The sequence below is a fragment of the Tasmannia lanceolata genome, unplaced genomic scaffold, assembly GCF_043159265.1.
Source record: "Tasmannia lanceolata isolate RefF3 unplaced genomic scaffold, GAP_Taslan_0.1 ptg000024l, whole genome shotgun sequence".
NCBI classification, from domain to species: Eukaryota; Viridiplantae; Streptophyta; class Magnoliopsida; order Canellales; family Winteraceae; genus Tasmannia; species Tasmannia lanceolata.
Window position 1 is genome coordinate 1,838,345 of NW_027518701.1, and position 13,690 is coordinate 1,852,034.

A 13,690-nucleotide genomic window follows, 5' to 3' on the forward strand; every position below is an offset into this window, starting at 1 on the left:
TAATCTAAAGAAACATCAATCCAAGATAATAGAAAACATTAGCAAAAGAAACATGCACAGATGGTTCAATTCTATAATAGAAAACTCAGGGTCGGGCCGGGTCAGGGTACCCGAGGCATTAACCCAAAACCCGCTCGACCTGAGTCGGGGTAAAAAAAAAATGAATCCTGACCCGCCCTTAGGGTTAGAAAATCCAGCCCTGACCCTGTTCGGGCTCAAGGCGGGTCAGGGCTGACAGGGCCAAACTTGCACCCCTAGTTGTTACAGTTACCAAAAAGCTCTCACAAACCAATTAAAAGAGAAAAGACAAGATGAATTTGTGTAATTGTTACAACATTGTAGTGCCAATATCAGTCCTAGTTTTATGATAGAACAAAATCCAGAGTTCTGTCCCAAATCATTTCCATAACTCTCTATTCTCTTTAGAGCTCGCCTTCTGACCAAGCAGCCATGAGCAACGCTTTGAATTTCGAAGTACCCATCTCAACCAAATCTTCCTACTTCAAAATAAACCCTAATAATCTAACATTGCGTTTCATCTCGTCTGCTTGTTTTCCTCTTATTCCCCAACACAAAAGCAGAGAAAAGAAGAACAGCATAAAACAAGCCACAACACTCTTCACCGTCAAAATCAAACAATCTCACTTCTCTCAGCCAAGTAAGTAGCCATTTTAATCCCTCTATTGTTGAATAGTTTTTTTAAGCTTATCTCCCTGTTTGGTTAGTGGGTATTTGAGAAACTTGTTGTTTTTTTAATTTTGCACAGTTGTTACTGTTTTCTGTTTTGCCCATTTTGGATTATAGATGATTGGTTGCAGATTTTCTCTTATTTCTGGTTCATTGGTACCACAGAGAATTTGGGTTTTGCTTTCATTTGCTTAACTTTCTTTTCTGTACTTTGCTGGATTGCTTGTTGTTTATTTTCAGTTTTTTTTATTTCCTAAGAATTATGCATTAAAAAAGTGAGTGTTTGATTTTAGGCAGCCTTTGTAATTTTTTTTGTTTTCTCACTGTTGTTTTCAGCAATTTTCATGTCAAAATTTGTAAGTAGTAAAGAGAAAAATTTGTGTTTTTTAAAGCAGCCATTTAATCATTCTATTGTTGAATAGTTGTTTTTAAGCTTCTCCACCTATTTGGTTTGTGGGTATTTGAGAAACCCTTGGTTTTTTAGCTTCTCTCCCTGTTTGGTTTGTGTGTGTTTGAGAAACCTGTGTTTTTCTCCTGTTTGGATTGCAAGAAAAATATTTCTGACAAAAAAATTCATAGATTTTTTTTTCCTTTCCAATATTTAGAGGGAAATGATATGATTATGATTACTTTAGAGGGATATTATCATGAATTGAAGGTACCTCTAGATAAAAATTTGAATAGGACTGGTTCAAGACATATTTTTTCTTGTATAAAAAAGTAGGAACTCAACTATAGGATTCATTTCATAGAAAAGTGGCAAAGTTTTCCGGCCGGCTGCCAACCTGACGCCAACCCAATTCCTTTATCCTGGCTTGGGACAGGCTGTGAAAAACACAGTCGGAGTTATAAAAAAAAAAAGTAGGAACCTTAGGAAATATTTCTCCTTTCCAAACTTTTCCACAAAATTCCTGCAATCCAAGTAGGGCCTTATTTCTGGTTCATTGGTACCACAGAGAAGTTAGATTTTGGTTTTCTTTTGCTTAACTTTCTTCTTTTTACTTTGCTGGATTGCTTGTTGATTATTTTCAGATCTTGTTTTCCAATAATTATGATTTTAGGCAGCCGTTGTGTTTTTGTTTTCTCACTGCTGTTTTCAGCAATTTTCATGTCAAATTTCACAACTGTATTTTGATAATTGCAGTAAGTCATCTTGTCTTTTATTATTTAAAGAGCTGTCAAAGGTTGTTACAGTTCCCAAAAAGCTCTCAGGAGCCAATTCAGAAGAAAAGTGTTTGTGCAATTATTAAGACAGTTGTGCTGATAACATTTCCCTTTCTTTCTTCTTTTTCTTCTATGTTTTATGCCTAAAATAAAAAAGTGAGTGTTTGATTTTATGTAGACTTTGTGTTTTTTGTTTTCTCACTGTTGTTTTCAGCAATTTTCATGTCAAAATTTTTACTATCAGAAAGAAAAATTTGTGTTTTTTTATCTTTTTGGTTTCACCATTTTTCCTCTTTTTAGTTCACGGGTATCTGTGTTAACTTTTTTTTTTTTTTGAAATGAAAAAGTGTAACTAAACTAGTAATTGAAGGCAGGGAGGGTTTGAGTTATGTGAAATGTCTAAGGTTTTAATCCTCTTTAGTTTTCTTTAGGGAATGATATCAGCACAACTATATTTTGATAATTGCACTAAGTCATCTTCTCTTTTATTATTTAAAGAGCTGTCAAAGGTTATTACAGTTCACAAAAAGCTCTTAGTGGTCAATTACAGAAGAAAAGACAAGCTGTGTTTGTGCAATCATTAAGACAGTTGTGCTGATAACATTTCCCTTTCTTTATTCTTTTTCTTGTATGTTTTATGCCTGATTTTTTCCCCTGATTGTTTCTCATGCGATCGATGGGAATCCGAAAAAATAAAATAAAAAATAGATCTTTCAACAAGTAATATCAACACTGCCCAAGTTGAAGAACAAGCTGAGCTTGAAGTTGCAGAAGGATACACCATGACCCAATTCTGTGATAAGATGATTGAGGTCTTCATGAATGAGAAACCTCAAACAAAGGACTGGAGGAAGCTCTTGGTGTTTAGGGATGAATGGAATAAATACAAAGAGAACTTCTACAGTCGTTGTCAAGAACGCGCTGATACTGAGAACAATCAGGTTATGAAACAAAAACTGATCAGACTAAGGAGAAAGGTTAAGAAGGTAAGCTTGTTCCTTAGTTGTCAACTTTTTTGTTTTCAACATCTATATAATCTAAAGGCATTCTTATGTCATTGCCAAATTTTGCACTTCCTTAGTAGGAGATCATGTCTTATATCTGGATCTTTGGCAATTAATGGTTAGATACTTCTCATTGGTTCTCCCATTCAAGGTTTTAAATGTCGGTTTCGGTCCCGAAAATTTTCAGTTTCGGCCTAAATCATGTAAAATTTAGTAAAAAAAATTCGTGGAAATTTCGGTCTTTTCGGTGGAATTCTTAAAATTTCGCTGGAAATCTTGTAAATTTCAGCGAAATTTCAGATTTAGGTTAAATTTTCACGGAATTTCGCCGAAATCCTCTAAAAAACCCGATCCAATGTAAACCGAAATATTTCGGCCAAAATTTTGGATTTCGGCTGAAAATTAAAAGTATGCGCCATTAGATATCTTGTATTTGTTTTGGAATTTCTATATTCAGTTCTTTCAGCTGAGAGTGAAATTGCAGATTGATGATGAAATGGAGAGGCACTCTGAACTTCTGAAAGAGATTCAAGAGAGTCCAACAGACATTAATGCAGTTGTAGCGAGGCGGCGAAAGGACTTCACTGAGGACTTTTTTCGTCACCTTACAGTACTTTCAGATACTTATGATAGCCTGGAGGATCGTGACGGTAATCAAATGATTAGTATATGCAGTTTAAGAGCATTTAAACTGGCTATAACGCTGTTTAAAAACTCTCCAAGTTAACCATTGACTATCCCTCGTCAACTTCATTGTTAACCTACTATATCCATCAAAAACTCTTTTGACTCGACCAAGTGAATAAAAAATCTCTGATTCCTCTGCTATTAATGCTTATGGAACCTATGTTTTTCAAATTTCTGTTCAAACTTTTGAGCATATGTACAATTATTGTGTAGCTTTTCTTTCCAGATATGGCTCATAGGACCATTCCATGTGTGAGCAGCAATGGCTAGGCTTGGAGCTAAATGTCTGTCGGCAGTGAGTGCATATGATAACACAGTGGAAAATGTTGAGATGCTAGATACTGCTCAATCAAAGTTTGATGATATCTTGAACTCTCCATCACTAGATGCCGCATGTGAGAAGATAAGAAGCCTGGCTAAAGCAAAGGAGCTAGATTCATCATTGATTCTATTGATAAACAAAGCTTGGGCATCGGCAAAAGAGTCCACAACAATGAGAAGTGAGGTATGAATAATTATCCTACATCTCTTCTGAATTTGTCTTTGTTTATGAGAATCATCATCTCCCTGTCCAACATTATAAGGATGTTTCTGGGTTATATAGTTAATCACATGCAAGGTTTGAAATTTCGGTTTCGGTTTCGGTTCTGGTTTCAGTTTCGGCCTCTGCCGAAAACAAAATTTCGTTGGCAATTTCAGTTTTGGTGGAAATTTCGGTGTAAATCTTATCATTTCAGTTTCAGTTTTAAATTTCGCTCCCGGCTGAAATCCGGCATTTCGGTCCAAAATTTCGGATTTTGGCCGAAATTTAAAACCATGATCACATGTATGTTCACACCCAGAAAATTATGGATTTTAGGCTTGCTTTAGTTTGCCACTCTTCTCTGGATAACTGGTTTTTGTAGTGTACTTACCTCGTATGTGGATCCTACAATAATGCAGTAGCTGAATTAGCATTAGGATGAAATGTAAATCTATTCATAACCACGATATCAGGATTATTGAACTGAGAAAAATAAAAATCTAGCAATGCGTATCTTTCTTGAAGGGAGATAATCTCGACACTCAGTCGACGCAGGCTCTATCTTGATTGAACATAAGCTGGATTGAGAATATTTATGAATTGTGGACACCAAAATGCTTTTCCACACAAATAGATCATTTTTCCTTTATATTTTTTGTTCATTAATAATTTATAGACACGAGAAAATAAAACTAAAATTCTCCATGCACAGGGGATGCAAAGATTAAAAAGGAGCTTAGACTCTATTCGATCATCTGGAGGGACTTCCACCCCAAAAGTACAATGAATGATGCTTAGTTCAAAGTGTATGGGCCCCATAACCATACGGGATGCTATCTTTACTTTTTTGAACTAGTTCTGAGGTAGCTTAAAGTTCAACGACGGAATTAGTGGTGGAAATTTGAAAAATACTAGGATTTTAGTTATTTTATTTTCCAATTTTATTTCCTTAGTTATTTAGGAAAGGGTTATGGAACAATTATTGGGCGCTAGGATTACATAATAATGAAGGATTGGGGTTACAAGGTAGGTTCAATTAGAGGAACTTATTATCAGATGAGGAATTTGGGAATTTTTTTACTATGATGTGAAATTTATAGACCAAAGAATCACTTCTACACCATGCTTCTCATGATGAGCTGATAAAAAGCTTTATGCTTAGGCATTCTAGGTCGAGGATTGCAGTAGAAACGAGTTTCAATTCATACATCATGGCAAGGGCCAGGGATTATGATGATGAGGAATTGTAGAGTATGACTCAATCTATGATGATTATCCTGCACAAGAACCAGAAATTGATGGGTGGTCAAATTTTGACGAGCACTTTAAAACCGTGATGATTTTCCTGCGCAAGAACCCAGAAATTGATTAAGGTCCAAATTTTGATGAACACTCTAATGAAAAGAACTTCTTAGAAAATTCCAAAAAGCCCATTGATGATGAATAAATTGATGAAGATGTTGACTCATTAAAGATATCTTACAAGTTTGTGTTCATTGGATGTCATGGAGTTATTGAAGAATTTGATAATTTGTATTCTTATTTGTCTGTTGTCCTTCAAACTTTATGCAAGGAGGTGATGTCAGTAAATAGGAAAGTTTATGAACAAAGAATTGTGAAAGTTGTGAAAACCAGCAAGATTTCCTCTTCAAAATATTTAATCCATTGGAAGGGGTTTTCGCAATATATTCCACCAAAAGTTGAATATGCTCATGCGGGATTGTTCAACATGTGCATCTAAAAGAACTTGAGGGCAACATTTCTCGCGTTGGGCAAGAGTAGATTTAGTTAGAAATGGAGTCCTTCAAATTGATGCAGAAAAACTTAGAGATATAAATATTGCTCTAGGTTTGGAAACTAATCGTGTGTGGAGACTAAAATGTTGGTTTAAGGTGGTTAAGAAAATAATTTTTTTTTGAATGATAAGTTAAGAAAATAAATATCTATACAGTTATTAATTTTTGAGGGATTTTGACTATTCTATTGATACTTATTATGAAATTGAAGATTTTAGAGATTGTTCTCTTTAAAATGACGATACATTGACCAGCATGTATCTTTCCTTTTGATTTCTTCTCTGTTTCATGCTAGATTTGATGTAGCCCCTAATTGTACCACCTCGCTTTTGAAGGGGAGTAGGACAGAAAAGCCAATAGAAAGGCATTCACTTCAAGATCAAGTTGATCTTGAGTCGAGAGAGGCCTGAAAGTGTTGATGGTCTTGACAGATGAAAGAAAAAACTGCTGCATTTATACCATTAAAAATGAGGAGTTTCACAAGTTGGTTGCTGGGAACGAATGCAAGAATCTCTCGAGCAACTCGTTTCACATTACCTTACCAAGCATAAACCGTCTATTCAAGAAGTCTTCAGATCCAAGCCTTCTTTGGTGTTTAGGATCTTCAAGCAAAGGCCATATGAGTTGAAGATAAACAACAGAGAGGTGGTCCACGACCTATTCCCTATGGGAGTAGCAACATGGGATCTCACATGACAACTCCTGCCCCATCACGACCCAGTCGGGCACTACATCATCAATTTCGACCACACCTCGTCGACCTATCATAAGCTCTCCGACCGTAGCACCAATGACTCAACAACGAGCACACAGTAATCCATCCGGTTCTTGGTTCTTGAAACTCCAAGGATTCCTTCCATCTTTTCATCTTTTACATCCCAAAGAACTACTGTCCTCCCACCTCCCTTAAAACCAACCGAGAACCCATCTTTATACCTAATTAACCTCCATTAACTCCCCTTATCATTCCCGACACAACCGCCTTCCCTTCAGCAAAGATCTCAATTAGTTTCAACTGCCCTTTTCAACCTCCTTCCTTTTCTTTCGTGCGTTCTACCCACGCTTATACCTTTTAAAATCTTTCTACAACCTGATTGAACCACCTTCTTTCTTTAAACATCCCAGAAACCCTTTCTTGTTTAGGCCAAACCAAAATCTCCTTGGATCTTGAAACTCCATGATCCCCTTTCATCTTTTCATCTTTAACATCCCAAACAACTACCATTCTTCCACCTCCTTTAAAAAAAACCAAGAATTCATATTTGTACCTAATTAACCTCCATTAACTCCTCTTATCATTCCCTACACAACCACCTTCCCTACATCAAAGATCTCTATTAGTTTTAAGTTTTAACTGCCTTTTCTACCCTTTCAACAGCCCTTTCTTCCTTTAAAATCATAAACCTTTTTCCCTTTTCTCCCATTCAATCCTTCATTTGATACTCGACATTTAGAAAGCTTCCCTGCGTAAAAAACCCCTCTAGTTCCGTGTCTCCATTAGCAGATAACCCTATTGTACAGAGGTAAAAGGAGTTACAAGAGACTGAGACTGCAAAGTTTACTCAACCCCTAGTCTACAACCAAAACAGACTGCTCTCCCAATAGTAGAAAAAAACACCGTTCATTTTCACAATGTTCATATCCTCATTCAAGCAGTAATGTGATTATGGTAGATGCCCCTTCTCCATGATTTTATATCTCAATTACCAATTTAACTGATTTGCACTCAATCATGTACATAGTCCATTTTGATTCTCAAATCCAGATCTCAAATTGTTCACAAAATTTACTTAAATATCTCTAACCCCAATTCCTTAATGTGACCCATAATTACCAGGTTTGAAACGATGCAAGAAGCAAAACGTGAATAAGAAGTGGGAAACATGGAGAAAAATAGAGGGGAAACGAAATTGGGAAAGCAATAGAAACTTGTATGAGAAACATTGAGAATCGGCTTAGGAAACACATTGGAAATGTTACAGAAACGATAGGGAAACGACAAGGGAATCACATAGAAACACAAGGGAAACAAGAGAGAAATATGTGAGAAATGCACCTGATATGTTTTTATTTTTATTTTAGTTATTTTTATCATATCATCATAATTTTTTATTTAAATTTGTATTTTCACAAGTTTTTGTGTGATCGTAAATTTAGAATTTGTTAGTTTCAAAATTTTACGAGCTTTTGCGCATAAATACATGCATTTGTAAGTTTTTCATAATTTTTATTTAAATTAGAGGCATACATATATGATTTACGTGTGCTCTTTACATATTTTATTTTAACAATTTTTTTTACTTATTTCTATTTTTAAGGACTATTTATAATATTTTTTTCCTTTTTATCATGCTTTCCAAAATTATTTTGTGTGTGATTTCTTGAAAAGGTTTCTCACACGTTTTACATGCATTTCCTATGTGTTTAACATACGTTTTCCTCGTGTTTTCTATACATTTCTCATGTGTTTTACACATGCTTCACATAAGTTTCTCAATTGTTTCCCACATGTATAACATTTCGGAAATGATTCCTTAAAAGTTGTCATGTTTCGGAAATGTTTTTCGAAAATGTTTCCGGGGAAAAGTATTTCCCACCCTCGTGTATCCGGCAACTATGCTGTGATCAATCACTGTTTAACATACTGTGCAATCCTTGCATTCCATCGGTTCCAAGGTCAACGCCTCAAACACAACCTGCTGCTGTCAAAAGCATGACTTCTCATGAAATTAAAAATTCTAAGGTTTGGCCAAAGTATCATGTAGGCTACATCTCTGTGTTACTAGCCAAACAAGGATTTCTGATGTTGCAATAGTACTCCACCATCTCATAGACCTGTTCAGCTAGTTTGTTATATGCATTGCTGTGTATATGTTGCCTTCGTAGGGGGCTACAAGTTTACGAATTTGCTGGTATGCACTTACAAAGGAAGATTTCAGATCATCCATCTCTCCGTCTGATGGTTTCTCCGTTTTCTATCAAATTACTAAAATTCTCCATTAGTCAAATGTATAGGCTTCTTTACTTGTTACTTATCTATGAGGCATGTGACTGCTATTTGTTAAATGTTAACGCGCAAACTTTTGCAGGTGAAAGACATAATGTATCAAATATATAAAGCTACAAAGAAAAGCCTTAGGAGCATTGCGCCTAAAGAGATAAAGCTGCTCAAGTATCTCCTGAACATAACAGATCCTGAAGAGCGGTTTTCAGCATTGGCTACGGCTTTCTCTCCAGGAGATGAACATGAAGCCAAGGACGTTGATATTCTGTACACGTAAGACAACTTGTTCTGGAAGAGCATCATTAGCTTAATGTTAGGCTGGCACAAATATCTTCGATATTTTCAAAATATAGCGATTATATAGCGACATTTTGATAAAACGATAGAATCCCAAGATTTTAAAACATAAAATTATATTGTGATTTTTATCATTTACCGTGAAATATCACGATAATATCGCTATCTTTTTACAATATTTTTTAAGTGATACTCAACTCAACTCAACTCAACTCAACTCAACTCAACTAAGCCTTTATCCCAAACTAGTTGGGGTCAGCTAATGAATTCTTTAGAAAATTTTCGTGAAGAAAGTGAAAGAATCTACCCAGCTCAAATTATCTAAGTTTAATCTTGACACTAGTTGGGTTCGTCTACATAGATCATTTTCTTCCATTCTCTCCTATCCAATGTCATGTTCTCGGTATGTTCCTAGCCATCAAGTCTTTCCTCACTGTTTCTACCCAAGTTGTTTTCGGTCTGCCCCTACCTCTTTTTAGTCCATCTACTTGGCACGAGTCACCTCTTCTCATCGGAGCATCCAAAGGTCTGCGTTGGATTTGCCCAAACCATCTTTAGCGGTGCTCTCTCATCTTCTCCTCAATTGGTGCCACTCCTACCTTTTTTACATATGTCATCATTTTTAATTCGATCTAACCTTGTGTGGCCGCACATCCATCTAAGCATTCGCATCTCCGCTACACTCATCTTGTGCACATGTTGCTTCTTGGTAGCCAAACATTCTGAGCCGTATAGCATGGCTGGCCTCACAGCTGTCTTATAAAACTTTCCCTTCAACTTGGTAGTGATTTTACGGTCGCACAGAACTCGTGAATTATGCTTCCACTTCAACCAACCTGCTTTTATTCTTAAATACAATATTTTTTAATTGATATTTTTCTTTAATTATATATTTTAAATAAATATATTTATTATTTTTTCTCATATAAACCCCTCAACTCAACTCAACTCAACAAAGCCTTTGTCCCAAACTAGTTGGGGTCGGCTAAATGAATCCTTTAGAAAACTTTCATGAAGAAGGTGAAAGGAATATACCACGCTCTAATCCCGGTTCTAGTTGGGTTCTTCTACGTGGATCATTTTCTTCCATTCTATCCTATCCTAGGTCATGTTCTTTGTTATGTTCCTAGTTATCAAGCCTTTCCTCACCGTTTCTACCCAAGTTGTTTTCGGTCTGCCCCTACCTTTTTTTACTCCATCAATTGGCACGAGCCGCCTCTTCTCACCAGAGCATCCAAGGTTTGCGTTGGATATGCCCACACCATCTTAAGCGGTGCTCTCTCATCTTCTCCTCAATTGGTGCCACCCCCACCTTTTTATGAATGTCTTCGTTTTTAATTATATCTAACCTTGTGTGGCCACACATCTATCTAAGCATTCGCATCTCCGCTACACTCATCTTATGCACATGCTGCTTCTTGGTGGCCCAACATTCTGAGCCGGACAGCATGGCTGCCCTCACAGCTGTCTTATAAAACTTTACCTTCAACTTGGTAGTGATTTTACGGTCGCACAGAACTCCTGAGGCAAGCTTCCACTTCAACCAACCTGCTCTTATTCTATGGTTTGCATGCTCTTCAATCTCTCATTCCTTATGTAGAATAAAACCAAGATAGCGAAAGATATCCCTCTTGCGTACCTCTGGTCCAGTCATATTTACTACATCCTCGTCCTGCCTCCTTACATTACTAAAGTTGCATTCCATATATTCTATCTTAGTCCTACTAGTCTAAAACCTTTGGATTCCAAAGTAGTTCTCCATAACTCTAAGTTATCATTTACTCTATTATCTGCATCACTATGTCATCTGCAAATAACATACACCACGGCACCTCATCCTGGATGCCCTCCGTATGCTCATCCATAACTAGCGTAAAAAGATAAGGGCTTAGAGCTGATCCTTGGTGCAGTCCTATTGTAATTGGAAACTCACTAGATGTGCCATCCGTGGTTTTGACACTAGTTACTGCTCCATCGTACATATCCTTAATCACATCAACATATTTAGTAGGCATTTTTTTTCGTTCAAGGACCCACCACATAACACTCTTGGGAACCCCATCATTCGCTTTCTCCTAATCAATGAAAACCATATGAAGGTCCTTTTTATTTTCTCTAAATCTCTCCATTAACCGCCTAATCAAGAAGATAGCTTCCATAGTTGATCTTCAGGGCATGAAGCCAAACTGATTCTCTCACACCTTATTTCCTTAGCCTATGCTCAATTACCCTCTCCCAAAGCTTCATGGTGTGATTCATTAGCTTAATTACCCGGTAATTGGTGCAACTCTGAATGTCCCCTTTATTCTTATAAATAGGTACTAATGTACTCTTCCTCCACTCATCAAGCATCTTCTTAGTCTTCAAAATATTGTTAAATAATCTAGTTAACCAAACCTAACCCACATCACCCAAGCATCTCCAAGTCTAAACAGGAATATCGTCAGGCCGCCTAGCCTTACCTAATTTCATATTTTCACAGCTACTCTTACCTCTGATGTTCGGATTCTACGAACAAACCTCCGATTTGTGTCATCAAAATCGTTATCAAGTTCTCCCAAATTCGCTATAGGTTCTCCATTAAACACCTTATCGAAGTAACTTCTCCACCTCTCTTTAACCTCGTTTTCTTTTACTAACAATCTTTGATTCTCGTCTTTGATGCATTTTATTTCTCATATAAACCCCAAAAATAAAAAAATTAATATATCCCGAGATTTTCCCTTGCCAATAAATTCCCGAGAACGATATTTGTGACTTAGATGTTAGGCCTCTGGTTTCCAATTTTTCAAAATGCCCATACATAGAAGAAGATGATATTGCCCTTAACATTCCCGTCCAGAGGAATGCTACTCGTGTTTTGAGAATTATACATGCGGCATAACATCTGTTGTGCTTATTTTTTGTTTGTTTCATTTAATTCAAGGGATTTTCATCTTTTCTATAAGCTACTGATATTGGCACTATCATGTTGTGATAATTGCACTAACTCACCTTGTCCTTCCTTAATTTGATTCTAAGAGCTTTTTTGGGAAGTTGTGACAACCTTTGGCATCTGGTTAAATACTAAGAGACAAGGTGAGTTAGTGCAACTATCAGAACATGGTAGTGCCAATATCAGTAGTTTTCTATATCACTTATAATTGGACTTTACATCGTATTTTTCTGTTTTGGGACAGTACACCTAAGGAACTGCATAAATGGATTAAGATCATGCTCGATGCGTACCATCTGAACAAAGATGCAACGGACTTGAGGGAAGCCAAGCAAATGACTGAACCAATGGTTATCCAAAGGCTTTTCATCCTCAAGGAAACAATTGAGGAGGAATACATGACACGGCACACAGAAGCAAAAGAACCCGACTCAAAAGAGTGAGGTGCTTTTCTTTTCTCTAATTGTCTAAATTAATGATAGCAAGCAAATCCACATTTTACAGTCGTTATTACAGTCTTTGGTTTTGAGTGTTGCAGGCCAAAGGAGACCTAAACTTTGATTACCAATCAGCTTAATTGGATTGCTAGTAAATTTTGATTATCTTGTCAGGATGAGAAAACTTCAATGTGATCTAGGTCTAGGATGAGCTAGATGATGCAACGAATTATAAAAAATTGAAACTAGAATGTAGGACAACAACCAAGATCTGTTAGTGAGTTATTGAGAATATGTTTTCTAGCAAACATGTAAAATTCAAGGAACTTAACGGTCTGTGTTTAATGCTGATATATAATTAGAGACAGTCAATTTTATACATATCTAAATCACTATCTGTTCTCTACTCTGGAAGGTTTTGATTTAATAATTATGGGTGTTTTAAGTTCTTTTTCATACTTTTTTTTCTCCTTTTGCTGTTTTACTAGGATTGTTGAGGCTGAACTGATGACCTCAATGCTGCTAACCCTTAAACATCGGCTGTTGAGACAAGAAGCTCTACCCTCATAAGGATTTTTGCAATTAGGTTATTCAAATTGGTGATAGTAATTTAAAAATAACGACTGAATACTTTATACATATAACTATCTACTTTACACATGCAACTATCAGTTTGTCAGCAAGATGTTCATACTAATCCGCTGTAAGGCATGTTGTTAATATTTGTGCAAATTGATCATGGCTCGGTATTTTTTTATGACATAGGGTATCCCCACCCCAATTTTTAGGGCGGGACTATTCCCTACGAATGCACACAATCACCCGTGAACCGCGCTCATCGGGTAAGCCCGGGAGGATTTGAACTCTCGTCATTGGGGAGCATACCCATGACTTTAAGCCAAAGAGCCACACCCGTAGGGTTATGGCTCGGCATTTGTCTAGGAACTATCTCACCATTTTCTACCTTTTTCCTGAATGAAGTAATAATCAATTTCTCTTTCTTTGGTCATTGAATGGATCACTAGATTTTGAGATAGCATGGTTGCACTTTGATTATCACAATAGAGTATGTGACGACATGAATTGGTGCGAAGCTCCCATTATAGAAGACAAATTGATGTAGGCCCGGGAAGAGAAATAGAAGAAAGGGGAAAAA

General features: G+C 36.6%; 1 protein-coding gene across 2 annotated transcripts; it reads left to right on the top strand.

Moving 5' to 3' along the window:
• The first annotated feature begins 396 nt into the window (after positions 1-396).
• Positions 397-12,940, top strand: LOC143857147 (uncharacterized protein At4g37920-like). 2 transcript variants are annotated; one of them, XM_077367467.1, is made up of 7 exons: positions 397-658; positions 2,560-2,837; positions 3,340-3,505; positions 3,803-4,047; positions 8,951-9,138; positions 12,342-12,541; positions 12,636-12,940. In XM_077367467.1, exons 1-6 carry the CDS (start codon positions 451-453, stop codon positions 12,538-12,540), a joined length of 1,284 nt encoding a protein of 427 aa, XP_077223582.1. In that variant the 5' UTR covers positions 397-450; the 3' UTR covers position 12,541; positions 12,636-12,940. The 2 variants fall into 2 exon arrangements, with proteins under 2 accessions (XP_077223582.1, XP_077223581.1); XM_077367466.1 differs by having other exon boundaries at positions 12,342-12,940.
• The last annotated feature ends 750 nt before the right edge of the window (positions 12,941-13,690 follow it).

Coding starts and splice junctions, on each gene's coding strand:
- LOC143857147 (XM_077367466.1), top strand. CDS start 451: ATGAGCAACGCTTTGAATTTCGAAGTACCCATCTCAACCAAATCTTCC. Junction 2,838..3,339: donor TAAGGAGAAAGGTTAAGAAG/GTAAGCTTGTTC, acceptor GTGAAATTGCAG/ATTGATGATGAAATGGAGAG. Junction 9,139..12,341: donor GACGTTGATATTCTGTACAC/GTAAGACAACTT, acceptor GTTTTGGGACAG/TACACCTAAGGAACTGCATA.